The sequence below is a fragment of the Myxocyprinus asiaticus genome, chromosome 21 (assembly GCF_019703515.2).
Source record: "Myxocyprinus asiaticus isolate MX2 ecotype Aquarium Trade chromosome 21, UBuf_Myxa_2, whole genome shotgun sequence".
NCBI classification, from domain to species: Eukaryota; Metazoa; Chordata; class Actinopteri; order Cypriniformes; family Catostomidae; genus Myxocyprinus; species Myxocyprinus asiaticus.
Genome location: NC_059364.1, coordinates 10,776,290 through 10,796,805, shown reverse-complemented (window position 1 = coordinate 10,796,805; position 20,516 = coordinate 10,776,290). Strand labels below are relative to the sequence as shown.

Here is a 20,516-nt window from a genome sequence, read left to right as displayed (position 1 = left end):
CTTTTTACACACGTTCTGGTTTTACAGTATTGTATAATATAAGATTATGTCAGATTATGGAAGTAAAATGGGATGTGGACAGTGTTTCACAAGTAATTTAAAATCTACAAGAAAGTCAATGATGAGAGAAGTTTCATTTTTGTGTGAACTATCCCTTTAAATAATTGTGTTCCCTAAAGGAAACAATCTGGTCATTTCAAATGGCAGTGCAGATGACAAAATACTTATATACATTTGTTTTTAATTTATGCTTGTTTTTTGTTTGGTCTGGTTTGTTAATTATGTATTATAGATAGAATATGAGATCAAATCCCAAACCATTGAGGTTTTATAATGTTCTGTACTGAAATATCTTGGATTGTTGCTCAGATTTAATAATCTGACTACAATGACTGTTAACAGGTCCAAGATGCCTTCAGATGTCGCCTTAGAAACTGTCAAGACCCCATCAATGCTGATGCGACTGGTACATTCCCCAACGGGCATGCGCAGATCATGGTAAGAAACATACCTCCTGGGAGTTTAGTATTCTTTAACTGTACATTCAAAGAACTGGAATATTTTTATATCAGCTGTGGAAACACTTGAAATGTTGGTGCTAATGGTGAATTGCTTCTTGCATGGTAATATTAGAACATCAGAAGTAAATCAGAATGCATTCCCTATTATTAGTGATATACCATCCACTTATAGTCCTCCTGATGTAATAGAGCACTTTTCCTCTGCATGATCCTTTGGTATTGTAGTACATTATTCAGTCCAATAATTATCCAAATAGCCCATTACTTACTCTGTAATTAAAGGGCATGGTAGTTCACTTTGCTAAACTAATGACACCAAATCTTTTGTCCATGTCTTTTGGCTTTTCCTTGGTATTTGCCTTTCATGAATTGGACCTATGTGTCATATTTCACACCGATCTTTCTCACCTTTTTTTTACTTGATGAAGTAACTGCTGTTAAAATGGTCTGTAGACCATACACAGAACTGCTGGCACATAACGATTACAGTGCTCAATTATGTTTTGATTTAAAGTTTCTTTCTAAGAAACATTTCACTTTAACGAGGCCTCCATTGTGCAGGCTGTCTTTGATTTGGCGCTGTTGATAGCACCTCTATCACCCCTATTCTTTTGTGACACCTGAATAGTCAAATGCTATTTATAAATTGTTACAACAGAAGACTACAAAGAGTATTTGCTCTGTGAGGCTGTGGGACATGGTTAGACTGTAGAAATAAGCCAGCAAAATTATAGAATTTGAGAAGAATCCCATGGATTTGTAGATAAGTTAGACTTTGTATTCTAAAGTTGATGCAATATTCTGCTTTTACATGATTATTTTACTAGCACGAATATGTCAGTTTGCAGTGACTCTTTTCTTGTTTTTAAGATGCTTTTTTAATGCAAAAACCTTTTGATCTATAAAAATGTGTGTCTACAACTCTTAAAAGTTAATGGTAATGTTTAGCTTCTGTTAATTTTAGTTTCCTATAGTCAAAATACCAAATCCTCAAGGAATGTGTACAGGATTACTTAGAATTTATATCGTAATTTGAAACCAATCTAAAAGTGTCCTAAAATAACAGAAAAGTTCACACTGGATACACAGAAATTCCAGTCTTCCTACACCAGCCATTAAATAGTTAAATATATATTTTTTATTTTTTTATTTTTTACCATTTACAGGAGTAGCGTTGTAGACATTTTGGATATTGTATAGGCTTTCAGAACACTAAGTTGGAATAATGTCATGCTACTGAACAGTTAATGGAAATCTCATTGGGAAAAATCTAGTTTTTGTTATGTGTTTTGTTGGGATCCTACTAAAAGGAAAAAAATTAAATTCCCATTAGCATTCTTTAGAATAGGTTCCAAATTATGAATGAAATTCCAATAGGATTCCTTTAGAATTTTTTTAAAATGTCTAATTAACTCCTGTTGTGACAATACATGGGTAAGAAGTGTCTCATTTTCATGATGGCTTTGTCTTTCTCTCTCTTTTCACAGACGGACTTTGAGAAAGATGTGGACATTGCCTGTCGATCAGGTAAGAAACATATGGTGTACTAGTAAAGTGTTCCTAATTAATTCTCTGCCTTGGGGCAAAAAAGGCCCATGAGAATAAACATTGGGGTTGCACATCAAAATAATAGTCTCACTGGGGCCGGGCTAATCATCCAATGTGATATCATTAGCATACGTAGGTATTTGTACCTAAAGTGTAGTTCTAGCACACATAATTTTTTTTTTAATGTTTGGATAGACACTGATAAGTATATATATATATATATATATATATATATATATATATATATATATATATATATATATATATATATATATATATATATAAACTTTACAAACATACTTATAAATAGTATTTACAAATCCCATTTAGGTTCCATGAATACTGAATTCCTCAATTGCATAGATTGCTTTTATTACACAATATTTATAATAAATGACATTAAATATTTTTTAATGCCATTAAATTTATTACAGTTTTCAAAATCAATTTCAATTCTGACCAGCCTTTAGAAAGAGGATTTGTAAACATTTGTTCATCTCTAAAATAAAGCTTTTCATATTCTGATATTGCATGTATCAAAAGCAGAATTAGTCATAATTGTTTAATTGCAAATATTGTATTCTCTTTTATCTTTAGTACATTTGGTTGCCATTTGGAATAAAAGTGAATTCTTGGTTGACTTCTTAGATGTACTGTTTAATTGTCTCCCTTAAGTAAACACTTGGTGAAGAACAATGAAGCTTTTTAGTCCTTTGAAACTGGTTTGAAACAACATTTTTCTTTCAAGGTCTAGACATAATTATTGTATTGTTATGCTTGGAAATGGTTAGGTTTAAAAAGTTTGATTGTTCTAAGGTCCAGCCAACAAAGATCAAAGCATTGTGGTATGAAGTCTTCATTAGTGCTCTAAATTCTCTGGGAATTTTTTTAGTAATGCAGTTTCGTTATACCCAAAACTACATGGTGGCTTCTTTTATCACATTACCTGAAATTACTGACCAGGATTCTGCCTTGGAAAAATTATATTACACTTTGTTTTGACACTACTTTAGAGGGGTCATGTCATGGATTGTTTTTCTTTTTCTAATTGTAATATTTTCACTGAGGTCCACTTATAATGTTAGTAAAATTTTTTCACCAAAAACAGTCAAAATTTAGTTATATATATGATAATTTTAAACTCTGTCTCTGGCCCTCTGACTGAAATGCTCAGTCTTTGGTTCTCCTCCCATTTAAGACCTTAATGTAAACGACCACTGTTTTGATTGGGCAACATTGTACATCCCCTCGAATACAGCCATATATGTTTGAAACTCATTTAGAGGAGAGAATAAACCAGCTTCACCACAACAAAAATTATATTTCAGTGTTTGCACATAACGCACATTCAACACGAAATAACAATAGCAACAATGTCAGTGAAACACATTGCATCTGAATGTATCAAACTTTTTACTTAAGCCCAGCTGCACCATAAACCATAAATAGTAAACAGCCGTCATTAGATAAGACATTCATAAATGAAACTGGTTACTTACGGTTTTGTGGTCAGGTCCAATAGTGTTTTTAACTGCTCTTAATCTTTAAATAACCATTTCTTTGTTCACAAGCAATCCATGCCATAATGAACCACACACACAACAATCTACGGTGAAACATGCCACACAGTATAATCCTGCACTGATGCAATCAGGAACAGTTCAATTTCAGCCGATCTTCCCTTATGTTGGGATGCTTCAACGGAGGCCAAAAGAGAGACGCTGGTCTTCTCAGCCACTATAGCTCACACTCTTCATGTCTATTTACACACAGGACGAGACATGATTCTCGCAGCCAGAGAGAGCAGTGGAATTTAGCAGAGAAAGACACGTTTTTAGAAGTTGAACTTGCTTCGTTCTTAAAACACGGTTGGTGCAAGAATGCATCCAGGATGCAGGGCCGTTGAATTGAATTTAATAGAATTGGGTCTCCATTTAAAAGTTATAACTTGACACAGCATATTTTCAAAGCAAATACGTCTGTCTAGTGCATGTTTGTATACAAAAATTATATAAAATAGTCCATATGGACACAAGAAGGTGTCCTGTGTAAGTCCTCTTTGGTGTTCAGGAGTCCAACTCTCTTCACTTCAGCCAACTGAGCGCCAGTGGGCAGGGGTGTAATGATGTAAAGGTAGGCACTGTTGTCGTCGCTGTTGAGGCAGTCATGAAATTATGAGTCCCCGTGTGACGTAGAAAAGTCGCACAAGTAGAGAACCATGTGTTTTTTCAGCTTGGTTTCAATAAATGCTTTTTTTTTTTCACTGGCTTGGAAGTTTTAAGTTCTGAAAGTTACAGTACATTTTTATACATCAGTGACCTCATATGTCAAAATATCAAGGAAAATTTGATTCCTCTAGCTGTCTAGCATGACCCCTTTAAGTACACAGCCAATAAGAACATATTTGATGTTCAAATAACAGTTATCTGCATACAGTTATGTGGTGCGGGATTTTGGACCAATGAGATTTCACTGTGGCCGGGGCTACCCACTGAGATGCCACAGAAATAGAAACCAAAAGACCAACGATATTAATTCAATGTGTCTTTATTTAAATCAGCATAAATGAAAGGAATTACAACAAACACTACCATGATGTATAAATGTGTTACAAATGAAATGTAACAATTATTTTTTCATTATATTAATGAGAAGTTTTTGTTTTTTTATGTGAATTATCAATTGTCAGTGCAAAAAATTATAATGCTCCTAAAATAAAGCTAAAATAGGCTTCATTCTCTTTAAGCAAATTTTTTTATTATTTATTTATTTATTTTGATTTTAGGGGTGAAATATAACCTGGACTTGTTCTTGATTGATTTAATGAGATTTCCCCAGAAAGTCCTTGTCTTCAGCCTGAAGGCGGTTTTGTTTAGACACCATGGTATGTGATGCATTAGTGTGTACAACCAGGTGGATTTTTACTATGCATTGTTGTCCTCTGGTCTCCTTGCTGTCCATTTATGAACAGCGGCAGTAATTCTCTTATGGATTTGTGGAGACAGAGCTGTGCTGCAGAGAACAGGCTGTTCTCAAAGTGCTGCTAATGCTTCTGTCTTTGCATCTAGATGCCGGTTAGATGTGTGTGTGGCTCTTTTATGTGAACTGAAGCAATCCAGTCTAAATATGTACACATCTCTCTAATAGCAGAGGACAATCTGTAAGGAGGTTTATGCCAGATGTGGTATAGACTATTATTGCTACATTTCCATGCTGATCAAGGCTGGTTATAGCTAGTCTAGCTGAGGATGATTCTAGTTTGCAACAACATGAGGGTGAATATGTGAGGAATTTTTATTTTTGGTTGATTTTTGGCCCCGTTATTAGTCACTTATACTGTGAAGATATTGTTTATTGTGCTTGACTTTTACATTGGTTCTTAATTAGCATTAAAAACATGATGTACACCTGATTTAGGAATAGTCAAAAACATATTCTGTCTTGTATTACACACACACAAACACACACACACATTCACTAATGATATCCCTTCCTACCTGCAGCCCTCCACAAAGACATGGGCTCTTGCCGGGCAGCCACTATCACCGGCACCCTCTCCCGCATCTCTCTCAATGATGAGGAGGAAGAGAAAGGTCCTGAGGGGCTCAATTACTCCACATTGCCTGGCAACATCATGTCTAAAGTGATCATCCAGCAGCCCTCTGGACTTCACATGCCCATGGGCATGGGCGATCTGGGCGACCAGTGTTTGGATGGCATGGCAGACATGCGCAGGACGGTATACCTGTGTACGGAAGACACCACCAGGCAGAGCGAACAGGAGCTGAGCTGCCATGACATGAGTGGCCACCCCCAACCAGGGCAGTTGGAGACAGATTACATCGTCCTGCCCCGCAGTTCCACGGGCGTGGTGTCGGGAGCCGGTTCCAGCAGCGTTCCCACCCTACTGAAGGATGACACCAAGATGAACATCACTATGGACTCTCTGTCACACGACAGGCTGATGCATTATAAGATGGGCCCCGAGTTTAACCTTGGCCACTCGGGGATGGAGCACATGGGTATGGGAATGGAGCAACAGTATCCCGTCCAAGCCGAACACATGCAGAATCTGCCTTTTGAGCCACGCACAGCGGTGAAGAACTTCCTGGCTGAGATGGAGGAGAGTGGAGGACTGTCACGGAGTGAAACCGGTTCAACTATATCGATGAGCTCTTTAGAGGTACGCTTTAATGAGACTTCAAATTCAGTGTAGGTAGTTGGGCCGGAAACATACTCTATACAAGTAAATGAATGCAGACGCTTCTAGCTACTCAAGCTCTATCTCACATGTCGTTCCATTCCAAAATTTGTAAAAATGCTGGTTCCAGTAGTAAAAATATGAATAATTTTTTTTTTCCATAGGGGATGTGATTTTTAATGATAATTGATAAACTTTAAAAGACAGACCTACCGTGAGCTCCGAGGTTATTAATCAATGGTATATGATTCTTTTGAAGCCATCAGTCTGTGTTATTTCAACTTTTTTTTTAAATGTGTTTGCTAGCTGAATTTGGGCTGAAGAACTACACTACCCATGATCCTGCAAAGAAAGATCCAATTATCAGAGAATCACAGCAAAAAGAGCATGTAAAAAGAGCACGGCAGCTACCGCCCATTCCAATGACAAACTGAATGATGTAATTGGGTCGGCCTCCCTACACTCTCATACTACTTTTAAGTAAATTTGAATATATCTGAATATTTTGCAATAAACATAAAAAAAATATCAATTATATACTTATATTTAACAACTTTGAATCAATAGTTTCATATTTTTCTATCTTTTTTTATTCAATTACGTCATTCACAATGCTTCATGGGATTGTAAGTACACCGATTTGTACCTTCATCTTTTTGTCTGATTTTCAAGTACTTTGTTTCTTCGTATCAATGTTTATAATGTTCACCTCTGAGCTGGTTGGTTTGGTCCATGGATTAGAACATGGCTTAGAACTTTTTTATAGAGGATTTCCATGAAATCTCTTTGGAAAAAATATATAGGAAAAATACTTCCGAAACCAAGACGGCTGAAAAAGTGGGCAAGCACTGTTGCACTCTATTCAAGTACACATTGCATTCTCAGTTCTCAGTGTGCTGTCATGGGCATTAGAATAAATTCCTGACCTCTATTGTCAGTTTTCTCTTTCTGGTCAACTGCACTCATGCCAGAGCAACTGACCAAGTTTGTTAAACTGTCGACATGTTTAGAGCTAGCTATTTCAATAATAACACATCAGCACAGACATTTGAAATTAACTCAATCACAAATCTGAATACTGATGTTTGTTTTCGCCACAGTAATGCAAGAATGCATATTCAGTGCATTGTGTCTGCATTTACATACTTGTGTAGGGTATGTTTCTGGCCTTATAGGTTTTTGTGGAGGTATTGTAAGACATTGCAACATATCATTACTAAAAAAATTGGTAATCACTGGTACTGGATAAATTGGCATGATGGGGGAATAAATTAACACCAGATCCACAGCTGAGATTATTTCCTGCCAAAAGCTTCAAGACATGCAAGTGTAGCTCTGATGAGCAAGAAACACATTTGCTCATCTTCGTTTCTTAATTTAATAATAAAAGAAATGGGACAGCATTTCATATTTCAGTAGATTAAGTTACTATTTAAACTATGGGATGTTGTGTAAATGTTATGCTTTTGTCTTTATTTCTTGGTTCTATAGAGAAGAAAGTCAAGGTACCAGGATCTAGACTTCGAGGTGAGTGAATCCTCTGCTTGGTGAAGTGCATGCGTCAGGCCTTCATTGCACAAACCGAAAGGCCATTTGTTGCGTTCACCCTTTAATTTACTACTACTCTGTGTAGCACTTAAGCTTATTGGAGTGGCATGCCCTGACACAACTGTGATTTATGAAGCGTTGTGTTGTTTAGTGTAAAAGCAATGCCGTCAGCTGCCACATATTCCCATTTTATCCTTATACATCCCCTGACTTCAAGCTGAAAATCACAAAAAAGCCTGTACATTTACACATTTTTAAGGTCACACTTTAAAATAAAAAAGCAGCATCCCCCTGAGCGTTTCAACCCTTTAACCAAAAAATGAAATTGAATGTCAAGTGCTATCACTGACCCTTCATGTGCTGTTTGCTGTTTGCCATAACCTTGCCATAGCATTCAGCCAAATTTGCAGGGTGAGCACGGCTTTTTCATACCGTAATAAATTCTTTGAAAGAAGGAAAAGTAGGCAGGTTTTTTCCTGTTGCAAAGTTCTGGTTCTCAGCTTGACTGAACTCCAAATCCTACCTCCCACCCCTCTCCTTTCCCCTCCCCCACCCACCCTTGCCATTGCAGAAAGTCATGCACACCAGGAAAAGGCATATGGAGCTGTTCCAGGAACTCAATCAGAAATTTCAAACCCTGGACCGATTTCGAGACATACCAAATATGGGCATCATGGTGAGTAACAGGAAACAGCGATAGCAGGGCGGTTGGTTTCAGTGAGTCTCATTGCCAAGCACCAGGGTGCCGCATTGTCTATGTTTAGCTGTATCTTCTGTTGGCCCCCCACTCTTGTGCATCAAGGAAGTGAGTGACTCAAGGAATTAATAGTTTTCAACCCAGTGTATTCATGTGAAACAATTATTTGCATCATGCATGCTTCCCTGCCCCGGGGGATAGAGGGAAGGTATTAAAGGGAAAGCTCACCCTCAGTCACCATTCACTTTCATTGTATGGAAACAAGATGCAATGAAAGTTGTAACTGAGGCTAACATTCTGCCTAACATCTCTATTTGTGCTTCAGAAAAGACATTTTGTCATATGGGTTTGGAACTACATGAGGGTGGATAATTTATGACAGAATTTAGATAAAGAGAGGCCGTCTTTGTGATCGCTGTCCTGCTTATTCACTCATTCAAACACAAGACCATGAGCTGTAACGTGCTTATTATTTCTTTCTCCATTGGCTAATCACTGCTTGTCGAATGCACGGAACAAAATCACTTGATTTGCTTCAAATATTGTAGAGGTTCACTGTGGTTTCCACATTAAGGTCCACCAATTATTTGTAATTGTTAGGCTGGTGGGATTGTTTGATTCAAGCAACCATCAGACCACTTCCAACACAATTACATTCCACCATCCAGCACCATGTAGTAGCAGGCCTGGTTCCAGATCAAAATCACTGAGTGTGCTATTGAAAATAGTGGGGGTGCTCTTTATAAAGTGGATAGGTATCATAATTAGACATTATTTAATAGAATTAATTAAATCTTGTTTAAATGTTACTAAAACAACGTAAAGAAAAGTTTTTTTGTGTGTGTTTTTTTTTATTTATTTGTTTTATGTACAAAACATTAAATGCTGCGCCTGCAGATTAGGACATACTGATTTGCAAAATCATACACATTTATAAGTTTTGATGCAGCGTTTTGTGTGTTTGCTGGGATTCAAGGAAATCTGCTTGCCAATTTACAGTACTAGTCTTACATATTCAATTGAACAGAGGTGTGCAATTATTTTAGTACAGGGGTCACATCAGCCGTTAAGTAGAACATGGAAAAGAGAAGATAAAAATTTCTACATAGTTGTATCTTTTTAGCCCACAAGTAGTTGTGCACTTGTGCACTCAATGAATGATGCACAGTTTTCTGAAGTGTATACTGATGGGACCATACTGCAATTGCTTGAAATTTTGCTGCTACTTTTCTGTCATGTAAAACTGAATAAAGGCTGAGTATAATTATTAATAGTTTATTTTACCATACTTCAATGCAGTGGTAATTTATTATGCAATTTAACACTCTACATCAGGTGTCTGGTTTAATAATAAAATAAAATATTCTGAAATTATAGATTCTAAAGCTTATTTTAATGTTTGCTTTAAAGTGGACAAAGTTGTTTTATTCTCAAAACATTATCAACCTGTTTATATGCTCATGGGTCATGATGTGGGTCTTGTCAATGTTTGGCACCTCATTCAGCACACAACTGAATAAAACAGACTGCATCACACTGATAAATGTTTACTGCCAGAGTAACATTCACATACAGGTGTGAAGGACATCAGCATTTCACAAATAACACAAAGAACAAACATTTTCCTCTCTCGCTTGGTTTTGCTCGCATGTCCCCTCCATGTGCGAATGATGCAAAGATCTTTTGGAATTTTACTAAAGTTCATCACTGAAAAGGTTTGCTCGCAGACTTGACACTAAACAGTACATGAATGGACACGGAGTGGCTGCATCACACTTTTTTTTAGTATTATATTGCACTATTGAGTGCTAAGTTTTTTTCTCTCGAAGAGAATAAAGCGTGCGCACTCACATGCATGGTTGCCAGATTGCATAAATTAAGTATGACATAAGGCAAAATATTTCCAATTTGTGCAAGTATAAATCTCTGATTGGGGTGTTGCATCTATCATCTGGCAACCCTGAGCATATTACAAGCTTGTGGATGCGTGATAGTTCCCAAAGCCAGATAAATGAAAAATCTAATAAAAAAACGTTCATGATAAATCAACCAACCCACTGGCAGTAGTTTGCCCTGGTCTGTAATTGAGGGTGCTCTAAGGTTCATTTGAGGGTGCTTAGCACCCTCAAGCACCCCCGTAGAACTGGGCCTGTGTAGTAGAGGAGCGATCAGTGTCATTTTCGGTTATGTTTTCCAGCTGATTGGCACTGCAAGGTTCATTCGGTTAATCAATGAAGTGATTTGTTGTTGTTTTTGATTTAATTAGCTCAGTATTGTGATTTGTGGGGATAGACAACACACACACCATTATATCCAGCTCCTGATGATGTGTCCCTTTGGCAACATGTTCTACTAATGTTCAATCAGCTCTGCAGAACTTTGCCATTCACTGCCTGTTGCTTAGTAACCACTGGAAACAATGAGCCTTTATGTTTAATTTGCTTGGTGAAAAGTCTGAGATGTTCGTGAACCTGGAAACACTCTAAACGAGGCGTTAGATCAAACGTTGTTTTGATTGTGCTCTTGATATGTATAAAAAGTGGCCCCAAAAAGTATTTAGATGCTTAAGCTACAATCAAAAAAGTAATTGCATTGGGCAACAAAATATCCAACCAAGTGGGATCTATTCTAATGAAAGATGGCCCAAGCACAGTTTAATTATAATGCAATAGATATTCTGTTTACAATTGAGACAAAAACTATTAGATGACTTTCTGGTTGTCAAATGTTAGTGGAATATGTCCACAGTTAATGTGATGAACTATACATGTGTGAAATGCAGTGACGACGCCAACACTGAAAATGGTAAAAATGGCTTTAAAATTTTGTGGTTCTTAGTGTGTTTTGGTGCAATTTCACGTTTTCTCTGAATCTGAGCATCGTTTATCCAAACCCGTTTTTCACAGGACAGATCATAATCTAAGAGACCTGATTCCGGTTATAACTGTGTTTCTTCAACTTATGGCAATTTCATGTCCATGGGGATGATTTTTATTAAAACGAACAGATTTAGATTTTTTTCTTTTTGTTATATAAACTGAATTGGTGAAAAAAAAAAAGAAAAAAAAATGGTACTTTTCAAATGCCTTTTACTGTATGTATAGATTTTAAAGTTTTAGCCTTATCCTAGACCCAGACTTTCAATTTTAAACTGTGAAAATCCATTATAAAATTAAATTTTAAAACTATTATAATCTAAACAAAGAGTGAAATAAACTATTTTAATGTTTGTGTAAAAATGATTTCTATCCATTTTTCAGAAATTGCTTCTGTCCCACAGTAGTGGCGCTATTTCCACCACACCAAACAATTGTGCCCCAAAAGCTTTTTTTCAAAAGTTAGTGTGCTTGACCAAGTCAACAAAAGTGTCAGTAAAGAGCTTAAGATGAATTATGAGGCCAGTGTTGTTTGAAGAAAACAAAGAAAATTCAAGGACAATTTTGCTTGTGAGCAGAGATTTTTTTTTTGTTTTTTTTTGTTTTTTTGTTTGTTTTTAGATCTTGGGATCGATGCCTTTTTCACGCATCGATAATCTGAAGAATTTCCTGATGATTATCGATATATATCGTGATTTTTTAAAGATATAAATAGGGCTACCCGTTGCACAATATTCTTTGTGTTTTCAAACATATTTCTCAACACAACTTTGGTAAACTGTGAGCGGCAGTAAAGGGGGTTGTACACCAGACGTGTCTGGTGGACGACATGGCTCATTCTAAAATTTTAAATAATTATTTTCTATGAAGGTACATACACAGCACGGTCTCACCGTCTCTCAAGGCTGCTTAAAAATCTGCTGTGCCATGGAGCATAACTTTTCCATAAAATTTGACCCAAATCATGATCAAAGGACACAGATTATTTACTCTAGCCATCAGTGGATGATATTTTGTGTATATGTATCTTTCATGTAGCCTACACAATGTATTTTCAGTTACAAGTTTCAGTTTGTGGTTTGACAGCTTGAATGAAACCTCTTCAAAGATACAGAGAAATTGTTTAAGAATTTCTAATTGTTCAGTTTGTGCAGTTAAACCAGATTCATACACTAACCTGCAAACTCATTATCATCACTTTCATTCTTGAAGAAGTAGAAAAACCTTCGGAACTTTTGTGTGTATGCGTCCTGTGTAATGAACACTAGAATACCCATTCTGTCTTCAGTAAATGTTATATCACCCCTTGTGGTCTCCCAACGCTATTACACAAGCCCAAATGAGGCAAATTAGGCTTCTAATTTAAATGTCGGCAAATGTTAATATACAGATGCCTCAAAAATATACAGATAAAATATTGATAAAAACATGCCAATGAATAATCAATATATCTATATTTTATGACATGCCTAGTAAAATGTTTCAAAAATTTAAAAAATGACATTTTCATCACAGAATTCTACACAATTAAACACAATACAGAAATTAAGATGTAGTGGAAATGACACTTCTGTGGGAATTTTCATGACTTTCAAATGACAAATAACAAAAATGACAAATTTTCGGCGATGCATGAACATTATTAGACATTGTTAGACAAAAAAAAAAAAGTAGTGAGACTTTTTAAAGAGACTTTACTTTCTAGAAATCAACATTGCTAACACTGCTTCTTGAAGAAACACCAAACTACTGTACATCTTGACAAAATATATAGTTATTGTATTTTGTCATTTCGTCAGCAGAACTGATTTTGTACAATAAAATAAAAAATTGCCTTGGGACCAGTTGGTTAAATTTTATAATAAAATAAAGTTATATAAAAGTTAATTCTGCGAAAAAGTCTAGCCTCGTGTGTTTGCAGATGCCACTTTTTTTATATTTTTTTATATTTTTATATCTAATACAATGGCATTCATACAGTATATTTAAAGTGTCCAAATCATTTTTGGAGCCACTGCATAGGAGAGCATATTACAACATACAGTAAGTTAAAACTTGATGATTCATGCTCATGTTTAACTTTATTTCAGCTTCATATGTTTGACAGTATCATGAAACACTAACTGTGTTTGTCTCTATACAGCGAAACCACTACTATATCCATATTTAATGTTCCATGTGTGTGATATTTCTAATACTGCTGCTTCTCGTCTTTTTCCGTAGGACAAGGCAATGCCAAACAAGAACCCCTGGGAAAGCTTCAACCCGGCAAGTGAATATCAGAACTACGCTACAATGAATGTACTAGATTCAGACACAAAGAACTCTCTTGAGATGACTAATGCTGAGTGGGAAAAGTGTGTCAGCCTCCCTTTGGACGTCCAAGAGGGAGACTTTCAGACAGAAGTCTGAGGAATAATGAAGTGGGGATGCGAACGAAGGTGGACAGATTTTGCACTGAAAAAAAAAAACAGAAGATTTTTCTCACAGCCTTGGAGAAACTTATCTGGATTCTAGGAGTATAGCAGGGACAATATGTGCCAATAAGATTTTAAAAAAAGAACGACAAATTAAAAAGACTTTAGAAAAAGACAAAAAAAAAAACAACAAAAAAACATCAGTTATCTTTTTTTTTATTATTTTCACTTGAGTATTTAGTGGGGGCTGACATGTACAATATCGAACATCATGTGTTTCAAAAAGTACCAGTTGGAAAATAATTGGTTCTAAAAATGATATCTTTCCAGATGAGACCTCAAAAAGAAAAACAAGACACAACGTGATGTCCACCCACGTTTTTTTTTTTTTTTTTTTTTTTTTTTTTTTTGGCAAGAGATGAGCCCAGGAAACACAATGTATATACTAAAGCAGGTTTTTAAAAAGTTTATAACAAGTCCGTTTGGCCATTACTACACTTTTTACTCTGAAAACTATTCAGAGGCGACGAGAATTCTTTTCTGTCTGTTAAAAATGAATGTTTGTCAAGCTACATTCTTCATTGCTTTAAATGCAATAAAGGTAACACTCACTTTTTTATGAATAATATATTTCAAAACTTTAATACTGCAGAATCTGCTTGGAAGCTCTGTAAGCTCTCTCTCATCTGCAGCCCTGTATAAAATATTTAAAAATCCAAAATGTTGTATGGTGTAAATAAAACTTTTGTCTACATATGTTTTACTGTGCCAAATTTATTTTAATGAGAAAAGAGAAAATGCCCCCTTGATGAGAAAGTTATAGCGAAAAATGTTAACATTTGAAAAAGGAATGTAAATAAAAGAGGAAATATGTTCGTACTGCTTCAGAGGGCTTGCCAACTTACTCCTGTGTTTTGCTACGTGTCTCTGCCATCTATCTGCACCTTTTTCTGGACAAACACCATGGAAATATTCTCAGTGTTATTCAGCAGTAGAAAAATTTTCTGTAATGATTTCAGACCAAAAGGCAAATAACAACAGGGTATTTTTAACAGCCATAAGTGGAAAGAGACAGTTGTGTATTGCACTGCATATATATACAAATAGCTCTGTAAGGCTAAATATAACAGGAAGTGTAGTCACTTCGGGGTATCAGCAAGTCACATATGGCATACCTTATGTGCCGTTATGCTATCAGCCGAGGACCTGACATGACTGAGAGAAATGAACAAAAAAACTGCTCAAAAATATCATACCTCTTGCACCTTAAGTGTCAGTTTACATGGCAACATACAGTATTGGTTAAAGGGATAGTTCACCCAAAAATGCAAATGCTGTCATCATTTACTCACCACCATGTTGTTTATGACTTTCTTTTGTCCATGGAACACATTAGCATACTGCCTAAAATCTCCTTTTGTGTTCCACAGAGGATAGAATTTCATATGGGTTTTGAACAACAGAATTTTCAATTTTGGGTGAACTATCCCTCTAAATTGAAATAGCTAAACAGCTCATTAGGAAGCATTTTTCTGTTTCTATGAAGCATTCTTGTTTTTTTTTTTAGTCATTTATGCCTTGAAATGTATACAGAAAACCTCGTTCTCTGTGAATTTGGGGGCAAATTTGCCCTGATAAGTTAAGCTTGAGGCTGGTGGAAGATTATTTGTATAACAGCCCTCTGTACAGAGTGAAGAGGTGGAAGCACAGGCAAATCTTCTTTATTGGTATAGCTGTATTTCAAACTCTGTGATAATTTCCCAATGTAAGAGAGATAGAAAGCCAAGAATTAGAGCTCACATGAAATACAGAAAAAGACTGTGCTGTCACATACTGCTGCTACTTATAAACCTCCCTATGACATCAATAGCATTTATTTAGTTCTCTATAACATAGGTTGCACTTGAACAACTCATTCTGTAATGTTACAGATTTAGAAATCAGGCCTATCCACCTTTTTCCTGGGGGTCTTACTGGGGAAACGGATGTGGGTGCGACTTTCTCCAGAAGTCGTTCTATACCATTCTCTAGCTCTGGCTGCAGTCATTTTAGACCCTGTTTACAGCTGGTATTACAATGCATTTCAGATGATCCAACTGCAAATAGTCAGTTGTAAACGAGGTGCAAAACATTTTGTGATTGGATCACAAAAAAAACATACAGAAGTAGTCAGAAACGCATGTGACCACATCGCATTTGAGGTGTAAACGCCGTCCTGAATTATGTGTCCCATGCGGCAGTGAAGCACCACCACTCAATTAACTGCTGCACTGAACAAAAGTTTTCATTTATGTACAGATTCAAAAGGAAATAACCATCCAATCGGACAATTTGAAAGAGCAATGACATACCCAAGCACGAGAACTTCACGGCTCTACCTCAGTAGTCTGTCTGAGATCAACATGCAGGGTGACAAGATGACAAGCACACACATCTGAAACTGAACTAACAGAGGTACTCCACTAAAACAACAGATAATTTTGCTCGAAATGTTATGTTTGTGCTTAGATTAAATTTCAACTGCATCTGGGAGAAACAGCTCGGCATTTTTTTTTTTTTTTTTGCAGTTTATTATTGTTCAGTAACACTGACATAGTGATTGATGTATGTAATCATGATATTAGACACACTCTCAAAGAAATCCCAACACCGCAATGAAAATATGAATAGACGTACACCGTAACAACAAAATATGTTTACTTTATAATGGAAGTAACATCCACATTTCGCACTAAGCATAACGGGACGTAGGAAAATAGGTGGATAAAAGCCTAGATATACATACATAGATGCCTCATTCAGCTGGTTCGGATACGTAAACCACGGCGCCATCTTGGAACGGTCAACAAGGGAAGCTGTTTGAATGTAACTGAATGGAGAAGAAGCCTCAGACCACTGTATAAACAGCTTTTTTGTGGAAATGTAATGAATTGACTAATTTGGTGCTAATTTTCAGTATGTTTGCCATGATATATTAATTTGTAGAGGACTTTATTTGCAGATTGCTATGGGTTAAAAAAACTTGCTTAAGAAAGTGAGGTCAGGATTTTTTATACCATCTAAAATATTGCGCAATGTTTCTGGAAAATCAGATATTCTGAAAGTTTGCTGGAAAATACATATCTGTCAGCTCCTGTCCTGGATTCATCCCCCACTCTATTAAAGATGTAATGTTTGCTTTGAGGAACCAGAGGGACACCTGCTGCCATGGAAGCGCAAATGAAAATGTCCTGGATTCATCCTCCACTCTATGTAGGTGTTCCAAATCGCTCTCTTATGTGCACCATAAGAGCAGCTGCCTATGTAGGCAGGTCAGGAGACAGCAAGGCAGCTCACTAAGTTTTGAAACAGACCCATTGTCTTTAAACTAATGCCATGAATGGGAGGAACAGTAATATCATACAGTACATTGTAACTAAATATATGAAAAACGTTTATATAATTTTTTATTTTTTTTAGTGATGTAGCAAACAAATAGTTGAAACAGAAAATCGATTCACTGAAACTGGCTAATTGAAAAGATGACTAATTAAATTTTTGCTACTTTTTTTTTTTTTTTTTTGCAAAGCTAGTCACAAAACTAGTCTTATGGCACACAGAGAATGTCTACAAATGTCACTAATGAGAGAGCCACATACACACTTTGTCAAACATGGGGACACACCATCTTCAAACTTTTGAAGGTTGGATCTCAACGATACTCCAGGAGATCATTTTAAACTCTCTGGGATTAGATTTAATACTTTCGCCAGATACGTATGGGCTTTATCGACTCACTGATGACAGATGGGACAGTGAAAATTATTATACTTCAGCTTACATAGACCTTCTGATGTGGGCCACAAGTGCTGTCCCCTGACTGATACATTAATATGCATTAATTGTAGAGCTACAGAGGGACACCTGCTGCCATGGATGCGCAAATGAAAATGTCCTGGATTCATCCCCCACTCTATTAAAGATGTAATGTTTGCTTTGAGGAACCTGAGGGACACTTGCTGCCATGGAAGCGCAAATGAAAATGTCCTGGATTCATCCTCCACTCTATTAAAGATATAATGTTTGCTTTGAGGAAACAACATTCAAATGTCTGTAATAGTCGACCGATATGGGTTTTTAATGGCCGATAATTATGATGATATTTAGAGAACAATGCAGCCGAATGCCGATATACCATATATTTTAATAACACCAAATAAAATGTTTACAAAATTGCTGAATTTAAAACACTTATTTCACACAAAATTGAAAGACTGAAATAAAAATAAGAGCTTTGTGGCTTTCAGTTATAGTGTGTTAGCTTTGAGGTCCTACATTTTGACATTTAAAAAAAGGGGACGAGCCCTTCGATACATCTTGCCCAAACTTGTTTCAATTGGAAATACATCAACAAAACTGGAAACTGCACCAAAAACGGCACAAGTTAAGTCTGAACTCATTTTTAGTCCAACTAACACTTAAAATGGTTGTTGTTCTCTGTTTGTATTGCTAGTTTGAGTAGTTTGTACATTGCTTCTTATGGAGACCAGAACCGGAAACAGTCGAGAGGGAATCAGAATCATCATGGCTCTGCCTAGTGGTTGGTCAGGAAAACTGTAGATGCCTACATTTTTGCTAAATGATTTTTACGTGCTTGGTGTTCTGTATCGCGGCAGTTTTTGAAATGAACATTAGAGGTGTTACAACAACTATGGTTTGTATTCACTTCACACGAATCCTGAGTAAAACGGCAGATTATCAGTTCATAAACACTTTACACCCTGTTTCTTATGACATTTTATTACAGCACATGACTTGTTAGGCAATTAATTTTAACGTCTGAATTAAATAAACAACATTTACAAACTTGCTAATGACCAAGGTACAAGCCCCGCAAAGTACGATACATGAGCCGAAAGCATCACAGATACACCACAAGATAACGTGGTTGGTTCAGCAATCGTGTTTTTCATGTCACATTTGCTTTTCATGACACTATTGTAGGCGAACAGTATGTGTGTTAGGAATTAAATTAAACTGTCCGCATGTCTACGCCATTAATGTAGGATATTTTTGGTTGATGTACACGGTATGGATTAAAGTGCCTTTGTATCTCCATCATTATGTAAGGAAATTTATAATGGAATTAGTCACTTTCGACAACCATTATAAGAAAAATAATGACTAATAATTAGTTTATTTGTCTGAATAAAATTCTCCATCATTAAAATCGTAATACAACGGCTCGTTGTATCCGCTCACAATTTCTATTGTAAGGAATTAGCTTTAATAAGGGAATTATGATTAATTCACTTATTGGAGTAATATTATTCTCATGGCTTATTGAAAATAATACCACAAATATTTTAAGTATAGCTTTAGAGCAAGATCTTAAAAAAAAATCATGTGACAAGATTATTTATCAGAATATAGCACAGTCAAATGATCTTTGAATACAAACAAGACTTTATTGCTAATCTAAACATAAAACTACTCTAACACATACAAACATGGAAACAGGTTGTAAATGAATTGTAACAGAAGGTGAATGAAAGTTATCTATACAGAGAACATGAACTTTATGGAGTCTGTAGACAATGCCTTGAGAACCATTGGTACTTAATTCAGTCTAACTCGATTTGCAATCGTGTAACTCAAATTATTTTGGAGAGACATCAGCACTTTCAGCAAAGTCTGGAGATGTACTTGCGTTTCCTTGCGTTGTTTGTTTCTTAGGCTGTTTGTAGAATGTTCTGGCCCTTTTTAAGATCGTGGATGTCTGTTGCTGGGATGATGAGGCGGGGCTTTGAAGTGAGGCCTTCCGCAAAGGAGACTCGACTCCTGTGTGTGTTGTAGTGCAGAGAAGAGAAGGGCTTCCTCGGAGCTTTACTCCGAGCCTTCCTGGACTTCTACATTGCACGCAACTTAAGGGCCAGAGCGCGGAGGATGAGGAGCTGAAGAGGAAGCGTGGAGCAAGAGAAGAACGAAGAATTCCAGGGGGTTGTCCAGGCTGGTCTTTTCACCCATTCGGTTTGTACACACCCCAAAGAGGCTCTAAGCCAATCAGAGGCGGCTTTTCAGAGGCACATTGTCAAAAGTGTCCTCCCCTCAAGATAATCTATTTATGGGCTTTGTTCCATGGTTTGTCAGTTTCCCGCTCAAAAAGTGAACATTTTAATCATGAATTTCATAAGAAAACTACAACTGCAAATAACCCAAAAATACTTCACACCATCATTCTGGAATTTAAGTGACAATCAATTACATACCAAACACTTGTACATTCTTATTAAATTACAGTTATAATTCAGTTATAATGCATGATAAAACTTCCTACTAATTCGTTTTTTAGTTTTAACATGGATAATACATTACACGTTTTGAGAAACATGATTGTCATGGTATATTATCAGGTTAAACCTTGAATGAGAGTTCTAGGCAGATTATGTGCAGGATAAAATTACAGTAAAGTTTTGCGATTGTGTCAAAGTTCCTAAATTAAGATGAGATTTCCTGAGATACATTTGTATACACTTGAAAAGTTCATTTGTACATTTGAATTTATGAACATTAGTTTGTCCTGCTAAAGGGAAGTTCAACAGTTAAATCCAGTCTGTTCAATCTCTGTCTTGAACAATGATGATAGTCATGTAATACAGGAAATGTCTCATTTTTTAGTGTTCATGTGTTACTAAATGAATGAAACAAAGGGACTTCTTTTTTAGCTGC

The 20,516-nt window shown here is 36.2% G+C and overlaps 1 protein-coding gene across 5 annotated transcripts in view; it reads left to right on the top strand.

Moving 5' to 3' along the window:
* Nucleotides 1-13,867, top strand: part of LOC127412420 (adhesion G protein-coupled receptor B3-like) — a 252,987-nt gene extending 239,120 nt beyond the window's left edge. For 4 of the 5 annotated variants that reach the window (XM_051648750.1, XM_051648749.1, XM_051648753.1 and 1 more), the window contains 6 exons: nt 403-498; nt 2,009-2,048; nt 5,573-6,252; nt 7,762-7,797; nt 8,390-8,494; nt 13,615-13,867. In XM_051648750.1, coding sequence (XP_051504710.1) covers nt 403-498; nt 2,009-2,048; nt 5,573-6,252; nt 7,762-7,797; nt 8,390-8,494; nt 13,615-13,803 — 1,146 coding nt within the window. In that variant the 3' untranslated portion in view covers nt 13,804-13,867. The remainder of the gene's footprint in view (nt 1-402; nt 499-2,008; nt 2,049-5,572; nt 6,253-7,761; nt 7,798-8,389; nt 8,495-13,614) is intronic. The other variant, XM_051648751.1, reaches the window with a different exon arrangement.
* Nucleotides 13,868-20,516: the final 6,649 nt, after the last annotated feature.